Source organism: Eubalaena glacialis, chromosome 10 (assembly GCF_028564815.1).
Source record: "Eubalaena glacialis isolate mEubGla1 chromosome 10, mEubGla1.1.hap2.+ XY, whole genome shotgun sequence".
Taxonomy (NCBI): Eukaryota; Metazoa; Chordata; class Mammalia; order Artiodactyla; family Balaenidae; genus Eubalaena; species Eubalaena glacialis.
This window is the reverse complement of record NC_083725.1, coordinates 113,754,918-113,775,264: the sequence shown is the minus strand read 5'-3', so window position 1 is coordinate 113,775,264 and position 20,347 is coordinate 113,754,918. Positions and strand designations below refer to the sequence as shown.

The window sequence follows — 20,347 nt, the reverse complement described above, 5'->3', positions numbered from 1 at the left end:
GCTTATACCTTGAGGAAAGAAAGAAGACAAATAATGGTACAGAAAACACCAGCTGAAGGGTGTGCCAGTCTCGAATGGCAAAAGCTAGTCCTCCTAGGGCGATCTGTCCCATGCAAGCAGCACAGATTGACATGGTCATTCCCATGACTTGGAATCGGGGCACTGTCCATTCTACAACTGAAAGAAAACACAAACAGGATTTTGACTTCAAACAAAGTTAGAACTTCAAAGTCAAAGTTAAGGCTTGGAAAATGTCAAAGACCCAAAGTTTTGACTTACTAAGCACAGAAATATTTGTCAGGATGCTCATGGTAGAAAACCCAGCCAAGAAGCGTAGGGAGCAGTAAATGAGGAAGGTGGGAGCAAAGGCTGCACAGGTGTCAGTAATGGCGAGCTGGAGCAAACACCATCTGAGCATTAACCTCCTCCCAAACCTGAGAAATGGAAACAGGTTAGATATAGTAATAGTAACAACCTGTTGTAGAAATGAACAAAAAGAAGACACACTTTGAAATTTAGGGGATTTTTTTAATTTTTATTTTATTTTAAAATGTTTTCTGTTTTTTTTCCCCCCAGTTTTATTGAGATATAATTGACATACAGCACTGGACAAGTTTAAGGTGTATAGCATAATGATTTGCCTTACATACATCATGAAATGGTTATCACAGTGTTTAGTGAACATTCGTCATCTCATATAGATACAAAATTAAAGAAATAGAAAAAAAATTTCCTTGTGATGAGAACTCTTAGGATCTACTGTCCTAACAGCTTTCATATGTAACACACAGCAGTGTTAATTATATTTATCGTGTTATACATTACATCACTAGTACTTATTATCTTATAACTGGAAGTTTCTACCTTTTGACTGCCTTCATCCAGTTCCCCCTCCCCTCATGTCCGACTCTGGTAACCACAAAACTGATCTCTTTTTCTATGAGTTTGTTTTTGGAGTATAATTGACCTACAACACAGTGTTAGTTCCTGTTACACAACATAGTAATTCCATATTTCTATACATTTCAAAATGATCACCACGATAAGTCTAGTCTGTCACCATACAAAGATATTACATTGTTATTGACTATATTCCCCACACTGTACATTTCATACTCTTGACTCATTTATTTTGCATCTGGAAGTTTATACCTCTTAATCTCCCTCACCTATTTCTTTCCCCACACACCTGTCCCCTCTGGTAACTACCTGTTTGTTTGTTCTCTGTATCTATAACTGTTTCTGTTTTGTTATGTTTGTTCACTGTTTTCTTTTTTAGATTCCACATATAAGTGAAATCAGTATTTGTCTTTCTCTGTCTGAATTATTTCACTTAGCATAATACCCACTAGGTCCATCCATGTTGTTGAAAATGGCAAGATTTCATTCTTTCACATGTTTTATATGTTTCATATATATGTATATAAAACATATCTTCTTTATCCATTAATCTATTGATGGGCACTTAGGTTGCTTCTATATCTTGGCTATTGTAAATAATGCTGCAATGAACTTAGGGATGCATATATTTTTTTGAATTATTGCTTTTGTTTTCTTCAGATAAATACCTAGGAGTGGAATTTGTGGGTCATATGGTAGTTCTATTTTTAAGTTTTGAGGAATCTCCATACTGTTTTCCATAGTGGCTGCACCAATTTACATTCCCACTAACAGTACCTAAGCGTTCCCTTGTCTACACATCCTCACTAATTTATTGTCTTTTTGATAGTAGCCATTCTGACAGATGTGAGGTGGTTTCTCATTGTGGTTTTGATTTGCATTTCTCTGATGGTTACTGATGCTGAGCATCTTTTCATGTGTCTGTTGGCCATCTGTATGTCTTCCTTGGAAAAATGTTTATTCAGATCCTCTGCCCGCTTTTTAATTAGGTTGTTTGCTTTTTTGATGTTGAGTTCTATGAATTCCAGTATATTTTGGATATTATCCCCTTATTGTATGTATCTTCTCCCATTAAGTAATAACCTTTCATTTTGTTGATAGATTCCTTCCCTGTGTAAAATCTTTTTAGTTTGATGTAGTCCCATTTGTTTATTTTTACTTTTGTTTCCCTTGCCTGAGGAGACGTACACCCCCCCCCCAAAATTACTAAGACCCATGTCAAAGAGTGTGCTGCTTATGTTTTCTTCTAGAAGTTTTATGGTTTCAGGCCTTACATATAAGTCTTTAATTCATTTTAAATTTATTTTTGTGCTTGGTGTGAGAGAGTGGTCTAGTCTGATTCTTTTGCGTGTAACTGTCCAGTTTTCTCAACACCATTTATTGAAGAGACTGTCTTTTTCCATTGTATATTCTTGCCTCTTTTGATGAGACTAATTGCCCATATAAATGTGGGTTTATTTCTGGGTTTTCTATTGTGTTCTATTGATCTATGTGTCTGTTTTTGAGCCAGTATCATACTGTTTTGATTACTGTAGCTTTGTAGTATAGTTTGAAACCAGAGAGCATGATACTCCAGCTTAGTTCTTTTTTCTCAGGATTGTTTTGGCTGTTTGGGGTCTTTCATGTTTCCATACAAATTTTAGAATTATTTGTACTAGTTCTATGAGAAATACCATTGGTATTTTGATAGGGAGTGCATTGAATTTGGAGATTGCCTTGGGCAGTATGGTCATTTTAACAATATTTATTCTTCCAATCCTTGAGGATGGTTGATCTTTCCATTTGTTTTGTTGTCTTCAGTTTCTTTAATCAGTGCCTTATAATTTTCCAAGTACAGGTCTTTTACTCCCTCAGTTGGACTTATCCCTAGGAATTTTATTCTTTTTGTTGCAATTGTAAATGGGATTGTTTTCTTAATTTTTCTTTCTGATAGTTTCTTGGTTAGTGTATAGAAATGCAACAGATTTCTGTATACGGTAAGTTCCCTACATATGAACGAGTTCCATTCTGAGAGCACATTCGTAAGTCCTATTTGTTCGTAAGTCCAACAAAGTTAGCCTAGGTACCCAACTAACACAATCAGCTGTACAGTACAGTACTGTATTGTAATAGGTTTATAATACTTTTCAAACAAATAATACATTAAAAAAAACACAAAAATAAAGAAAACATTTTTAATCTTATAGTACAGTACCTTGAAAAGTACAGTAGTACAGTAAAACAGCTGGCATACAGGAGCTGGCATCAAGTGAGCAGGCAAGAAGAGTTACTGACTGGAGGAGGGAGGAGAGGTGGGAGATGGTAGAGCTGAAAGATCGTCAGCAATAGGAGACTGAGCGCAAGCTGCAATTGCACTCATGGGTGATGGCACAGCTTCTGGTTCCTTGATAGATTCAATTCTATCTACCCTCTTGAAAAAACAATCCATTGATGTCTTGGTAGGAGATTTTTTTTTTTTTTCTCATCATAGATGACACAGTAGCACTGGATTGCATTCTGAATGGCTGCTGTAAACTTCATGTACCGTTCTACATTTTGGTCCTGTGTCTCAAAAACTAACAGTGCCTCCTCAAAGAAAGAAAATCCCCTTGCCATTTCCTGCGTCATGAATCTCTCTGGTTCTTCAGTTACTTTTTCTTCCTCTTCTCTCTCTTCGTCCTTTCTCTGGGCACATTCACATCTTTGAAAGTTTGCAACTTACTGTATTAATTTTATATTCTGCAACTTTTGCCAAGTTCATTGATGAGTCCTAGTAGTTTTTTGGTAGCATCTTTAAGATTTTCTGTGAATAGTATCTTGTCATTTACAAACAGTGACAGTTTTACTTCTTCCTTTCCAATTTGGATTACTTTTATTTCTTTTTTCATCTGGTTGTTGTGACTAGGACTTCCAAATCTATGTAAATAAAAGTGAATAAAATTGGTGAGAGTGGGCATCCTTGTCTTCATCCTGATATTACTAGAAATGCTTTCGATTTTTCACCATTGAGCATGATGCTACTTAGCTATGGGCTTGTCACATATGGCCTTTATTGTGTTGAGGTATGTTCCCTCTTTGTTGAGAGTTGTTTTTTTTTTATCATAAATGGATGATCAATTTGTCAAGGTTTTTCTGCATCTATTGAGATGATCATATGATTTTTATTCTTCAGTTTGTTAATGTGGTGTATCACATTGATTGATTTTACAGATATTGAACCATTCTTGCATCCCTGGGATAAGTCCCACTTGATCATGGTTTGTGATACTTTTAATGTATTATTGATTTCTGCTCTGATATTTATGATTTTTTTTCTTTCTACTAACTTTGGGTTTTGTTTGTCCTTCTTTATCTCGTTCCTTTAGGTGTAAGTTTAGGTTGTTTATTTGAGATTTTTCTTGTTTTCTGAGGTAAGCTTGTTTAAAACTCCCTCTTAGTACTGCTTTTGTTGTATCCCATAGATTTCAGATTGTTGTGTTTTCCTTTTCATTTGTCTCTAGGTATTTTTTAATTTCTTCTTTGATTTATTCAGTGAACCATTGGTTATTTAGTAGCATTTGTTTAACCTCCACATTCTTGTGGTTTTTGCAGTTTTTTTCTTGTATTGGATTTCTAGTCTCATAGCACTGTTGTTAGAAAAGATGCTTGATATGATTTCAATTTTCTTAAATTTACTGAGACTTGTTTTGTGCCCTATCATATGACTTATCCTGGGGAATGTTCCATAAGTACTTGAAAAGAATGTGTATTCTGCTGCTTTTTGATGGGATATTCTATGTATATCTATTAACTCCATCTGATTTAATGTGTCATTTAAAGCCCTTATTGATTTTCTGTCTGGAAGATGTCTCCATTGGTGTAATTGAGGGGTTGAAGTCCCCTAGTATTATTGTGCCATGTTGATTTCTCCCTTTATGTCTGTAAATATTTCCTTTATGTGTTTAGGTGCTCCTATGTTTTATATATGTATACACACACACACATATATACATATATATTTGTGTGTATATATATATATATAATTTTTATATCTTCTTCCTGAATTGAGCCCTTGATCATTATGCAATGGTCTTCTTTGCCTCTTGTTACAGTCTTTGTTTTAAAGTCTCTTTTGTCTAATATAAGTATTGCTACTCTGGCTTTCTTTTGATTTCCATTTGTATGGAATAAGTTTCTCCATTCCCTCATTTTCAGCCTGTATGTGTCTCTAGATATGAAGTAAGTCTCTTGTAGGCAGCATATATAAGGGTCTGTTTAGGTGTGTGTATCCATTCAGCAACACTATGTCTTTCAATTGGACCATCTAGTCTATTTACATTTTTAATAATTATTGTTAGGTATGTACTAATTGTCATTTTGTTAATTGTTTTTATAGTTCTTTTTTGTTCCTTTCTTCTCTTTTGTTCTCTTCCCTTGTGATTTGATTTTACTTGTGATAGATCTTACTATCTTTATTGTTATCTTTGAATTCATTTCTCTTTTTTGGGGGATGTGGGGAGTGCATCTATTATAGGTTTTTGGCTTCTGGTTACCATGAGGTACATATATATCAGTCTCTCTATATGTGTGATTATTTTAAGCTGCTGATCTCTTAAGTTAAATGCATTTTAACAACCCTGCATTATTACTCCGCTCCCCCAACAATTATTGTTTTTGACGTCATATTTTACATCTTTTTGGAATCCTTTAAATACTTATTGCACATAGAGATGATTTAACTAATTTTCTTTTAACCTTTAGCTTTATACCTGGTTCATTTACTACCTTTACTGTATATATGTCTTAACCAATGAGATTTTTCCTTTCACAATTTTCTTGTTTCTTTTTTTTTGAATTTTATTTTATATTTTTTTATACAGCAGGTTCTTATTAGTTATCTATTTTATACATATTAGTGTATATATGTCAATCCCAATCTCCCAATTCATCCAAACCCCTCCCCCCAACTTTTCCCCCTTGGCGTCCATACATTTGTTCTCTACAGCTGTGTCTCTATTTCTGCCTTGCAACCCAGTTCATCTGTACCATTGCTCTAGATTCCACATATATGCGTTAATATATGATATTTGTTTTTCTCTTTCTGAATTACTTCACTCTGTATGACAGTCTCTAGGTCCATCGAGGTCTCTACAAATGACCCAATTCTGTTCCTTTTTATGTCTGAGTAATATTCCATTGTATATATGTACCACATCTTCTTTATCTGTTTGCCTGTCAATGGACACTTTGGTTGCTTCCATGACCTGGCTATTGTAAATAGTGCTGCAATGAACATTGAGATACATGTGTCTTTTTGAATTATGGTTTCCTCTGGGTATATGCCCAGTAGTGGGATTGCTGGGTCATATGGTAGTTCCATTTTTAGTTTTTTAAGGAACCTCCATAGTGGCTGTATCAATTTACATTCCTGCCAACAGTGCAAGAGGGTTCCCTTTTCTCCATACTCTCTCCAGCATTTGTTGTCTGTACATTTTCTGATGATGCCCATTCCAACCAGTGTGAGGTGATACCTCATTGTAGTTTTGATTTGCATTTCTCTAATAATTAGTGATGCTGAGCAGCTTTTCATGTGCCTCTTGGCCATCTGTATGTCTTCTTTGGAGAAATTTCTATTTAGGTCTTCTGCCCATTTTTGGATTAGGTTGTTTGTTTTTTTAATGTTGAGCTTCACGAGCTGTTTATATATTTTGGAGATTAATCCTTTGTCCATTGATTCATTTGCAAATATTTTCTCCCATTCTGAGGGTTGCCTTTTTGTCTTGTTTAAAGTTTGCTTTGCTGTGCAAAAGCTTTTAAGTTTCATTAGGTCTTATTTGTTTATTTTTGTTTTTATTTCCATTACTCTAGGAGGTGGGTCAAAAAAGATCTTGCTGTGATTTATGTCAAAGAGTGTTCTTCCTATGGTTTCCTCTAAGAGTTTTATAGTGTCTAGCCTCACATTTAGGTCTTTAATCCATTTTGAGTTTATTTTTGTGTATGGTGTTAAGGAGTGTTCTAATTTCATACTTTTACATGTAGCTGTCCAGTTTTCCCAGCACCACTTATTTAAGAGACTGTCTATTCTCCATTGTATATCCTTGCCTCCTTTGTCATAGATTAGTTGACCATAGCTGCATGGATTTATCTCTGGGCTTTCCATCTTGTTCCATTGATCTGTATTTCTGTTTTTGTGCCAGTACCATATTGTCTTGATTACTGTAGCTTTGAAGTATAGTCTGAAGTCAGGGCATCTGATTCCTCCAGCTCTGTGTTTTTCCCTCAAGATTGCTTTGGCTATTCAGGGTCTTTTGTGTTTCCATACAAATTTTAAGATTTTTTTGCTCTAGTTCTGTAAAAAATGCCACTGGTGATTTGATAGGGATTGCATTGAATCTGTAGATTGCTTTGGGTAGTATAGTCATTTTCACAATATTGATTCTTCCAATCCAAGAACATGGTATATCTCTCCATCTGCTTGTGTCATCTTTAATTTCTTTCATCAGTGTCTTATAGTTTTCTGCATACAAGTCTTTCAACTCCTTAGGCAGGTTTATTCCTAGGTATTTTATTCTTTTTGTTGCAATGGTGAATGGAATTATTTCCTTAATTTCTCTTTCTGATCTTTCATTGATAGTGTATAGGAATGCAAGAGATTTCTGTGCATTAATTTTGTATTCTGCAACTTTACCAAATTCATTGATTAGCTCTAGTAGTTTTCTGGTGGCATCTTTAAGATTCTCTATGTATAGTATCATGTCATCTGCAAACACTGACAGTTTTACTTCTTCTTTTCCAATTTGTATTCCTTTTGTTTCTTTTTCTTGGATTGCTGTGGCTAGGACTTCCAAAACTATGTTGGATAATAGTGGCAGAGTGGACATCCTTGTCTGGTTCCTAATCTTAGAGGAAATGCTTTCAGTTTTTCACCATCAAGAATGATGTTTGCTGTGGGTTTGTCGTATATGGCCTTTATTATGTTGAGGTAGGTTCCCTCTATGCCCACTTTCTGGAGAGTTTTTATCATAAACCGGTGTTGAATGTTGTCAAAAGCTTTTTCTGCATCTATTGAGATGAGCATATGGTTTTTATTCATCAATTTGCTAATACGGTGTTTCACATTGATTGATTTGTGTATATTGAAGAGTCCTTGTATCCCTGGGTTAAATCCCACTTGATCATGGTGTATGATTCTTTTCATGTGTTGTTGGATTCTGTTTGCTAGTGTTTTGTTGAGGATTTTTGCATCTATATTCGTTAGTGATATTGGTCTGTAATTTTCTTTTTTTATAGTATCTTTTCCTGGTTTTTTATGAGGGTGGTGTTGGCCCCATAGAATGAGTTTGGGAGTGTTCCTTCCTCTGCAATTTTTTGATAGAGTTTGAAGAGGATGGGTTTAACTCTTCTTTAAATGTTTGATAGAATTCACCTGTGAAGCCATCTGGTCCTGGACTTCTGTTTGTTGGAAGATTTTTAATCACAGTTTCGATTTCATTACTTGTGATTGGTCTGTTTGTATTTATTTTCTATTTCTTCCTGGTGCAATCTTGGAAGGTCATACCTTTCTAAGAATTTGTCCATTTCTTCCAGGTTGTCCATTTTATTGGCATAGAGTTGCTTGTAGGAGTCTCTTATGATGTTTTATATTTCTGTGGTGTCTGTTGTAACTTCTCCTTTTTCATTTCTAATTTTATTGATTTGAGTTCTTTTTCTAGATGAGTCTGGCTAAAGCTTTATCAGTTTTGTTTATCTTCTCAAAGAAGAAGATTTTTGTTATTGTTTTCTTTGCTTCTATTTTATTTATTTCTGCTCTGATCTTTATGATTTCTTTCCTTCTACTAACTTTGGGTTTTGTTTGTTCTTCTTTCTCTAGATCCTTTAGGTGTAAGGTTAGATTGTTTATTTGAGATTTTTCTTGTTTCTTGAGGTAGGCTTGTATACCTATAAACTTCCCTCTTAAAACTGCTTTTGCTGTATCCCATAGGTTTTGGATCGTCATGTTTTCATTGTCATTTGTCTTTAGGTAGTTTTTGATTTCCTCTGATTTCTTCAGTGATCTCTTGGTTACTTAGTAACGTATTGTTTAGTCTCCATGTGTTTGTGTTTTTTAAGTTTTTTTTCCCCGTAATTTATTTCTTATCTCATAGCATTGTGGTCGGCAAAGATGCTTGATATGATTTCAGTTTTCTTAAATTTACCAAGGATTGATTTGTGACGCAAGATGTGATCTATCCTGGAGAACGTTCTGTGTGCAGTTGAGAAGAAAGTGTAATCTGCTCTTTTCAGATGGAATGTCCTATAAATATCAATGAAATCTATCTGGTCTACTGTGTCATTTAAAGCTTGTGTTTCCTTATTAATTTTCTGTATGGATGATTTGTCCATTCGTGTAATTTTCCTCTTTTATAGCTGTTAGCATTTGCCTTATGTATTGAGGTGCTCGTATGTTGGGTGCCTATATATTTATAATTGTTATATCTTCTTCTTGGATTGATACCTTAATCATTATGTAATGTCCTTCCTTGTCTCTTGTAACATTCTTTATTTTAAAGTCTATTTTATTTGATATGAGTATTGCTTCTCCAGCTTTCTTTTGATTTCCATTTGCATGGAATATCTTTTTCCATCCCTTCACTTTCAGTCTGTATGTGTCCCTAGGTCTGAAGTGGTTCTCTTGTAGACAGCATATATATGGGTCTTGCTTTTGTATCCATTCAGAGAGCCTATGTCTTTTGGTTGGAGCATTAAATCCATTCACATTTAAGGTAATTATGGATATGTATGTTCCTATTACCATTTTCTTAATTGTTTTGGGTTTGTTTTTGTAGGTCCTTTTCTTCTCTTGTGTTTCCCACTTAGAGAAGTTCCTTTAGCATTTGTTTTAGAGCTGGTTGGGTGTTGCCAAATTCTCTTAGCTTTTGCTTGTCTGTAAAGCTTTTGATTTCTCCCTCAAATCTGAATGAGATCCTTGCTGGGTAGAATAATCTTGATTGTAGGTTCTTCCCTTTCATCACTTTAAATATATCGTGCCACTCCCTTCTGGCTTGTAGAGTTTCTGCTGAGAAATCAGCTGTTAACCTTATGGGAGTTCCCTTGTATGTTATTTGCCATTTTTCCCTTGTTGCTTTTAATAATTTTTCTTTGTCTTTAATTTTTGTCAATTTGATTACCATGTGTCTTGGCATGTTTCTCCTTGGGTTTATCCTGCATGGGACTCTCTGTGCTTCCTGGACTTGGGTGGCTATTTCCTTTCCCATGTTAGGGAATTTTTCGACTATAATCTCTTCAAATATTTTCTCATGTCCTTTCTCTCTCTCTTCTCCTTCTGGGACCCCTATGATGAGAATGTTGGTGCGTTTAGTGTTGTCCCAGAGGTCTCTTAGGCTATCTTATTTCTTTTCATTCTTTTTTCTTTATTCTGTTCCATGGCAGTGATTTCCACCATTCTGTCTTCCAGGTCACTTATCCGTTCTTCTGCCTCAGTTATTCTGCTATTGATTCCTTCTAGTGTATTTTTCATTTCAGTTATTGTATTGTTCATCTCTGTTTGTTTTTTAATTCTTCTAGGTCTTTGTTAAACATTTCTTGCATCTTCTTGATCCTTGCGTCCATTCTTTTCCCGAGGTCCTAGATCATCTTCACTATCATTATTCTGAATTCTTTTTCTGGAAGGTTGCCTATCTCCACTTCATTTAGTTGTTTTTCTGGGGTTTTAACTTGTTCCTTCATCTGGTACATAACCCTCTACCTTTTCATTTTGTCTATCTTTCTGTGATTGTGGTTTTCATTCCACAGGCTGCAGGATTGTAGTTTTTCTTGTTTCTGCTGTCCGCCCTCTGGTGGATGAGGCCATCTAAGATGCTTGTGGAAACTTCCTGATGGGAGGAACTGGTGGTGGGTAGAGCTGGGTGTTGCTCTGGTGGGCAGAGCTCAGTAAAACTTTAATCTGCTTGTCTGCTGATGGGTGGGCTTGAGTTCCCTCCCTGTTGGTTGTTTGGCCTGAGGCAACCCAGCACTGGAGGCTACAGGCTTTTTGGTGTGGTTAATGGCAGAGTCCAGGAAGGCTCATGCCAAGGAGTACTTCCCAGAATTTCTGCTGCCAGTGTCCTTGTTCCCATGGTGAGCCACAGCCACCCCTGGCCTCTGCAGGAGACCCTCCAGCACTAGCAGGTAGCTCTGGTTCAGTCTCCTATGGGGTCACTGCTCCTTCCCCCTGGGTCCTCATGTGCACACTACTTTGTGTGTGCCCTCCAAGAGTGGAGTCTCTGTTTCCCCCAGTTCTGTCAAAGTCCTGCAATCAAATCCTGCTAGCCTTCAAAGTCTGATTCTCTGGGAATTCCTCCTCCCATTGCCAAACCCCCAGGTTGGGAAGCCTTACGTGGGGCTCAGAACCTTCACTCCAGTGGGTGGACTTCTGTGGTATAATTGTTCTCTAGTTTGTGAGTCACCCACCCCAAGGTTATGGGATTTGATTTTATTGTGACTGCACCCCTCCTACCATCTCATTGCGGCTTCTCCTTTGTCTTGGATGTAGGGTATTTTTTTGGTGAGTTCCAGTGTCTTCCTGCCGATGATTGTTCAGCAGTTAGTTGTGATTCCGGTGCTCTCAAGAGGGAGTGAGTGCATGTCCTTCTACTCCACCATCTTCCCTTTTTATTACAATTTTCTTTTTTCTTATTGTGGTCTTTTCTTTTTCACTTAAAGACTTCCCTTTAACATTTCTTGTAAATCTGGTTTGGTGGTGCTGAACTCTTTTAGCTTTTGCTTGTCTGTGAAACTTTTGGTTTCTCCATTAAATCTGAATGAAAGCCTAGCTGGATAGAGTATTCTTGGTCAAAAGTTTTTTCCTTTCATCAGCTTAAATATTTTGTGCCACTCCCTCTGGCCTGCTGAGTTTCTGCTGAAAAGATAACTGGTAGACTTATGGGAGTTCCTTTGTACATAACTTGTTGCTTTTCCTTTGCTGCTTTTAATATTCTCTCTTTATCTTTAATTTTTGCCATTTTAATTACAACGTGTCTTGGTGTGGTCCTCTTGGATTAATTCTGTTTTGTACTCTTTGTACTTCCTGGACCAGGCTGTCTGTTTTCTTTCCCAGGTTAGGAAAGGTTTCAGTATTATGTCTTCACATATGTTCTCTGCCCCTTTCTCTCTCTTCTCCTTTTGAGATCCCTATAATGTGAATGTTAGCCCATTCGATGTTGTCCCAGAGGTCTCTTAAACCGTACTTATTTCTTTTTATTGTTTTTTCTTTTGCTTTTTCTTTTGTTCAGCTTTAGTGATTTCCACTACCCTGTCTTCCAGTTTGCTGATCTTTTCCTCTTTATCACTTACTCTGCTGATTCCTTCTAGTGTATTTTTCATTTCAGTTATTGGATTCTTCATCTTTGTTTGGTTCTTCTTTATATTTTCGAACTCTTTGTTAAAAGCTTCTAACTTTTCATTCTGTTCATCCAATCTTCTCTCGATTTCTTTGATCATCATTATGATCATTACTTTGAATTCTTTATTGGGTAGATTGGCTATCTCCACTTGACTTAGTTCTTCTGGGGTCTATCTTGTTCCTTCATTTGGAATGTCTTTCCTCTGTTTCCTCATTTTGCCTAATTTGCTGGGGGTTTTTTTTTGTTTTTTTTTTAACATCTTTATTGGAGTATAATTGCTTTACAATTGTGTGTTAGTTTCTGCTGTATAACAAAGTGAATCAGCTATACATATACATATATCCCCATATCTTCTCCCTCTTGTGTCTCCCTCCCAACCTCCCTATCCCACCCCTCTAGTTAGACACAAAGCACCAAGCTGACCTCCCTGTGCTATGCAGCTGCTTCCCACTATCTATTTCACATTTGGTAGTGTATATATGTCCATACCACTCTCACTTCATCCCAGCTTACCCTTCTCCCTCCCCATGTCCTCAAGTCCATTCTCTTTGTCTGCATCTTTATTCCTGTCCTGTCCCTAGGTTCTTCAGAACTTTTTTTTTTTTTTTAGATTCCATATATATGTGTTAGCTCTATTTATAATTTGCTGTTTTTATTTCTATGTATTTGGTAGGTTGGTTATGTTTCCTGACCTGAAGAAGTGGCCTTTTGTAGGAGTTGTCCTATGCATGCCACCAGTGCAATTCCCTTTGGTCACCAGAGCTATATGCTCTAGAGGTGCCCCCTATGTGGGCTGCATGGGTCCTTCTGTTTTTGTGGATGCTTACTGTGGGCAGTCTCATAGAAGTTGCTGGTCCCTAGTCCAGTTGGTTGCCAGGCCCTGCCTTGTGCAGAGGCTGCTGGCTGCTGGTTGGCTGGGCTCAGTTATAAGGAGGCTGATGTAGAGTGCTGCATTGTCCCAGGGCTAGTGCTGGCCCACTGGTGGGTGTGTTCTGGGGTGGCTGCTTTTGTGGCCAGTGTTCCAGATCTAGTGTTGACCTGCTGGTTGTTTGGGTCAGTTCCTGACATACCTGGCTGTGAGGTCTGGGTTATTCTAAAGCTGTTTCTGGCCTGTTGGTGAGTGGGGCTGGATCCTGGGGCAGCTGGCTGAGGGGTCCAAGGTGCCTTGGAGCTGGTGTTAGCCTGCTGGTGAATGGGCTTGGTCCTGACATGGTGAGCAGTGGAGCTGCCATGGACCTGGGGCTGGAGTTTGCCTGCTGGTGGGCAGGGCTGGGGCCCAGTGGGTCCTGGAGTTGATGCCTGTCCACTGTTATGTGTGTGGCTGGCCCAGGGCTAGTGCTGGCCATCTGGTGGGTGAAGCTGGGTTCCAGATTCTCTGGTTGCAGGGCCCTGGGCATCCTGTGGCTAGTGATGGCACACTGGTGTGTGTGGCTGGGTCCTGGGTCCTCTGGTGGAAAGGGATGTGTGCTGGGGTGGCTGTGGCCTCAGGGGATCTTAAGGCTGCTCTCTTGCTGGTGGGTGGGGCTGTGTCCCTACATGGCTAGTTGCTTGGCCTGAGGCATCTCAGTACTGGTGTTGACAAGCTGGTGAGCAGGGCCAGGTCCTTGGAGAGGGAGGATTCCAAAATGGCATTAGCCAGCATCAGTGTCCACATTGTAGAATGAGCTCCCCAAATGTCTGATGCCAGTGTCTATGTCCCCAGGATGAGTTCCAGTTACTACCTGCATCTCTGGGAGGCTCCCCAAGATCAGCAAGTGGGTCTGACCCACGCTCCTTTTAAATTTCTCTTTCTGTGCTGCATCGCAGAGCATGTGAGATTTTGTGTGAGCCTTTAATAGTGGAGTCTCTATTTCCCACAGCCCTCTGGCTCCCCTGAAATTAAGCTCTGCTGGCCTTCAGAGCCAAACCTTCTGGGGACTTATCTTCCTGATGCAGGACCCCAAGGCTGGGGAGATCAATGTAAAGCTTGAGCCCCTTGCTTCTTGGGGAGAACCTCAGCAATTGTAATTATCCTCCCTGTTTGTGGGTCACCCACCTGGGGGTATGGGTATTGACTATACTGCATCTCTGCCCTTCCTACCTGTCTTGTTGTGGTTGGTTCCTTCTTTATATCTTTAGTTGTAAAAGATTTTTTTCCTGCTAGATTCTGGTCTTTCTTATCAATAGTTGCTATGTAAATAGTTGTAATTTTTGTGTGCCCAAGGGAGGAAGTGAGCTCAGGGTCTTCCTACTCCAATCATCTTGGCCACCTCCCCCAAAACAGCAGTCTTGACTTTCTCCTCTGTATGTGCCTCATTCCCTATTCTCCTTTATCTCACTAAATTGTATCAGCATTCATCCATTTCCTCAGCCTGGACACATAGATATCTTCCTCGACCCTCTGCCACACCATAACCTCCTTCTTAAAAATCTGAAAGCATCAGGAAGTTCTACTGCATTATCCTCAAATTATGACCCAAATCCAGCTATTTGTTACCATTTCTGTGGTCATCTTCCTAATTCAAATTCCCACCATCTTTCCTAAGACCTATTTTGACAGACTTTTAAAATGTCTTCCCTAACATGATTCTGGCTCTCTCAGTTAATTATCAATGGAGATTCAAGAATGAGGTTTAAAATATTGTATTATAATACTCCTCTTAAAAGCCTCTGATGCATACATTTCTGGTTCCAGGAATAAAGGCCTTAAACCCTATTATTTGCCCTCCATTCCCTCAGAAAAGAAATATAATGCAGGTACATACACAAAAAGAAACTACTGGAACATAGGTGAGAGTGAACAAAAGCAGATAGACTGTAATGGGGAGTGTATACTCTCTCAGATAAGAGCAGATGGAGAGCAATATAAAGAAGATCCTGTTTCCATGGCTGTTAGCCTGGAATAAGGTGCAGTCCTCACAGTAAAGTGGAAGAGGTGCATGAAAAAAACCTGCCATCCTGCAGTCTGGAGAATCAGGGCACAGATGGTGGGAAACTGGGAACAATGAAAAAAGTGGGGGTTCCAGCAAGGGAAAGTGGTAAAGAGGGGATCCCAAAATTGTGTCTACCATACATCCCCCAGATGGCCCCTGAAACATACACCTGCAGAATAAGTTCAACTAAGGACAAAGATCTAAACTGAGGTCAGAGCTGCTGCATAAGAAATAGTTTTTAGTTTAATTTCAGGCATGAAAATTACTTGCTAAAATGAAGGAATCAGTATTACTGATGAATAATAATGGAAAATAGAATCTTCACAACTTAATATTTATAATATTCAAGATATAATTCAAAATATCTTGATATGAAAGAACCAAGAAAATGGAACTCATTCCCAAGAGAATGGAAATCTTTCAAATCTTCTGAGATGAGACAAATTTTGGAACTAACCAACAAGGATTTTAAATATCAAAGATCCATTTGATACGATTGATGAACCTACAATTATACATCATTATCCCCCAATGTTCATAGTTTACATTAGGATACACTCTTGGTGTTGTACATTTTAAGGGTTTTGACAAATGTATAATGACATGTGCCCACCATTACAGTATCATAAAGGGTAGTTTCACTGCCCTAAAATACCTCTGTACTCTGCCTATTCATTTATTTCCCCCCTTACCAACTACTTATCCTTTTACTGTTTCCATAGTTTTGACTTTTCCAGAATGTTATGTAGTTGGAATCACACAATATGTAGCCTTTTCAGATTAGCTTTTTTCACTTTGTGATACATATCTAAGGTTCCTCCATGTCTTTTCATGGCTTGATAGCTCATTTACTTTTAGCATTGAATAAGATTCTATGGTTTGATGTATCACAATTTATTTATGCGTTCATCTACTAAAGGACATGTTGGTTGCTTCCAAGTTTTGGCAATTATGAATAAAGTTGCTATGAACATCCACAGGTAGGTTTTTGTGTGGACATAACTTTTCAACTCCTTTGAGAAAGTTCCAAGGAACATGATTGTTAGATTATTTGCCAAGAGTGTGCTTAATTTTGTAAGAAACTGACAAAATGTCTTCAAAAGTGGCTGTAACATTTTGCATTCCCATCAGCAATGAATGAGAGAGAGTTCCTGTTTCTCCTCATCTTTGTCAGCATTTGGTGTTGTCAGTGTTTTGTTTTTTTCCCATTCTAATAGGTGTGCAGTAGTATATCATTGTTTTAGTTTGCATTTCCCTAATGACATATATTGTGGAGCATCTTTTCATATGCTTATTTACCATCTGTATAACTTCTTTGGTGGGGTGTCTTTCAAGTTTTCTGACCATTTTTAAATTGGAATGTTCATTTTCCTTTTGTTAAGCGTTCTTTGTATATTTTGGATAACAATTCTTTCTCAGGTGTCTTTTGCAAGTATTTTTTCCAAGTCTGTGGTTTGTCTTCTCATGCTCTTGACTAAGTTTCTTTTTAATTGCAGTATAATATATAAAATATGATTTGCTATTTTAGCCACTTTTGATTGTATAGATCACTCACTGGTATTAATTACATTTACAATGTTGTGCAACCATCGTCACTAGCTACTGCCAAAATTTTTCAAAATCCTCAACAGAAACTTTGTACCCATTAAGCAATAACTCTCCATTCCTCTTTCTCCCCATCTTCTGGTATCTATATTCTACATTATTCTCTATGAATTTTCCTATTCCACATATTTTATATAAGCGGAATCATAAATATTTGTCCTGTTTTTTCTGTCTTATTTTACTTTACATGTTTTCATGGTTTTAGTATGATTCAGAACTTTATTTCCTTTATGGCTGAACAATTTCCATTGTATGTACATATCACATTTTATCCATTCATCTGGTGATGGATACTTGGGTTGTTTTCATTTTTTGGCTATTGTGAATAATGCTGCAATGACATTGTTGTATAAGCTATCTGTTTGAGTTCCTGTTTTCAATTCTTTCTGTTTTATACCTAGCAATGGAATGCTGGGTTATGTGGTTTCCCTAAATTTAGCTTTTTGAAGAACTCCCAAAGTATTTGTCATAGTGGTGGCACCATTTTACCTCCCCATCAGTAATGTACAAGATTCTATTTTCTCTATATCCTTGTGAATACATGTTATTTTCCTTTTTTTTTTTTTTAATTATAGCCATCCTAGTAGGTGTGAAGTGGCATTTTATTGTGGTTTTTGACTTGCATTTTTAAATGACATCATGTTGAGCATCTTTTTATGTACTTATGCACTATTTGTATAACTTCATAAAAGAAATGTATATTCAAGTCCTTTGCCCATTTAAAAATTGAGTTTTTTGTCTTTTTGTTGTTGAGTTGTAGGAGTTCTTTGTATAGTCTAGATATTAAACCCTATTCCCTTGGTCTATTTGCCTATCTTTATTCTTTATATATGGTTTACAAATATTTTCTCCCATCAGATAGGTTATCTTTTCACTTTCTTGATAATGTCCTTTGATGTGCAAAAGTTTTTAATTTTGATGAAGTCCTATCTATATATATTTTCTTTTGTTACTCAGGCTTTTGGTGTTATATCTAAGAGTACCTTGCCAAACCCAGTCATGTAGATTTACACCTGTTTTTTCTTGAGTTTTATAGTTTTAGAGCTTATATTTAAGTTGCTAATCCATTTTGTGTTAATATTTATTATGGTTTTAGGTTTTTTCACATTCTTTTGCATGTGGATATCTAATTGTCACAGCACCATTTGTTAAATGGGCCGTATTTTACCCATGGAATGGTCTTGGAACCTTTTTCAAAAATCAATCAGCATAGATATATTGTTTTATTTTTATTTCTGCAAGATAAGTAGTTCTGTGTTACAGAACTGTTAGAAATGAACATTCTGACTCTGAACACTTTTATAAGGTACCTTTTATAAGGTCATAAATTCAGAATTCACAGTTTTCACCTGAGATAACAGATGGCATTATGCTAGTAGTAGTAAGGGGCACCTTAATTCCCCATACCCTTTAGAGGAGACAGGCTTGAGTGGTGGCAACGGTTGGCTGTCTAATTCAGAAGTGGTATGGTCAGGCACAGGGTATTCCAATTTCTAATACCACAAATGGTGACAGAAATTGTCATTAGATTAATTACCTTACATGGTTGAAAAATTTACCTTTAAAGTAATGTTTCAGCAAAAATAAAAATCAAGGTCATTGGAATACACCACCAAGACACTTTGCTATGTATAACACAGGTTTCTTAGGAATGTCTACCCATCACACTCGAGAAACAGGGACATGATGACCTTGCTCTGAAAATCCACAAGCATTCAGCTAAGAGAGACTGAACACGGCCCCCTGGCTAAGGCATGCAACACTGTTTTCCATATTGTATCATTGAACAGGTTGAATCTCATGATGTGAAACATCTTCCTCTCTGTTCCCATAGGTACCTCTTTCTCATCTTTATAAACCACATGTTGTGGCACCTCTGTTCTAAACCTCATCCTAAAATGCTCCCATGTCTGATGGAGATGTTGTTTCTGTATCCCATACACAGTGCTCACAGCTGATAAAATAGCCCTCACCACATGGACTGTAATTCTCCATTTGTTTGTGTTTCTAGATCCCTGGGGAGCAAGGAAGCCCCAGGGCAGTGTAATTTGCCATAAGTGTTTCTTAATGGAAGAATGATTCATGAGTTCATGAAAATACCTGAGTAAAGAGAACTGTGATCCAGAGACACTCACCTGTCTGATAAATGGCCATATATGATGCTTCCCACCAGCATTCCAGCCATGAATAAGAATTTGGCCATTGATTTTAGTGACTGAGATTCACATACCAGGTCCCACTGGAAGAGAAGGAAACCAACAAAGGAGAGCTCCACAACTTATAACCCCTCAGTGGAAACCTGATTGAAACAGTTTAAATGATTTACACGTTTCTTTATTTCAGCCCCTTTTTCCTCTCCAGCTTCCTTTTTTACTTTAGTTGACTTTTATCATTCAGGTATCAGCTTAAACATAACTTCCTTTAGGAAGCCTCCTCTAAACCTGTTGGTTATATTGATGCCTTTTTTAATTCCATAATAAGTGATCCTTAAACTTGGCCACAGAGTGCAATCATTTGAGGAGCTTTAAAAATTTACTGATGCCAGAATTTCATTACAGATCTTCTCATATGGTTGCTCTGGGGTACAGTGCTTGGAGATTTTGATCAATATCCCTGATATTTCTAATTTTCAAACCAGGGTGAGCATTACTGACCTTTTAAACACATCGCATAAATTACTTGCTTAACCTTTGGTCTTTTAAAAATAAAAGCCATATAATAGCAAGGTCACATCTATTTTTGAGTTCATTAGACTCATTAAATATATAGGTGTCTGGCATTCAGTAAAGAAGTAGTTAATATTTGCTGAAAGAATGAAGAATGAGCACCTAATAGTGACTAAAAAGTCTAGAAGTTTGTTCATTACTCTGTTACCCTTAAACACCCAGACCATGCACTCATAAGATGTAAATGGGGCATCTTACCTCAGTCACCACAGTGGAGGAGAAGGAGCTTTGGTCATACACCCAGCCATCCACACAGGGTTCTGTGTCCAGATCACTCATGTTGGGGAAGGTCCCATTCAGGTGAAGGAGCTGCCACTGGGGGAGGAGGAAGCGACGACACTTCTCTGGCCTCAGGTTTGAGTCCAGTGGGATGGAGATTCTCAGGAGGGTGTCTTGGCTGAGGGTCCCAGTGCCGTTAGCAGAGTCAGTGTCATTGTCAAGGATGTGAACCCAGCAGCGATGACCAGGAACAGCTGCAGTGAAGTTCTCCAATAGAATATGAGGGTACACTATGAGGCTGGAGATACAAAGGAAAACCATCTGAAGGATCTGGAATCTCCCCAGGCCTCCAACTTGATCCAGGAGGTCCTGAAAGGCCATTGAGCTGAGCAGTGATCCCCAAGGGGAGGCAAAATGACTGTTTAGAGAAGTTCAAAGGGAGAAGTTTCCTCTCACTACGTCACACACTAAGTGTGTATTGATCCTGATCTCAGTGTAAGCTCAATGGGCCCTGTCTCACCTTCACAGCAAGGCCATGGAAGCTATTTCTCCAACTTGTTTGGGGATCAGGTCGGTAACTGTCTTCTTTAAAGTCACAGAGAAATATTTTCCTGAGATGCTTCCAGCAATTGACAAAACTGTTTAA

The 20,347-nt window shown here is 37.7% G+C and overlaps 1 protein-coding gene across 2 annotated transcripts in view; it reads right to left on the bottom strand.

The window, feature by feature from the left end:
- LOC133099713 (organic anion transporter 7) overlaps positions 1-20,082 on the bottom strand; it is a 37,069-nt gene extending 16,987 nt beyond the window's left edge. For both annotated transcript variants that reach the window (XM_061203531.1, XM_061203532.1), the window contains exons 1-4: positions 19,681-20,082; positions 18,892-18,995; positions 280-434; positions 9-177 (exon numbers count right to left, since the gene is read on the bottom strand). In XM_061203531.1, the coding sequence (XP_061059514.1) occupies positions 9-177; positions 280-434; positions 18,892-18,995; positions 19,681-20,082 (830 nt within the window). The remainder of the gene's footprint in view (positions 1-8; positions 178-279; positions 435-18,891; positions 18,996-19,680) is intronic.
- Between the last annotated feature and the right edge of the window lie 265 nt (positions 20,083-20,347).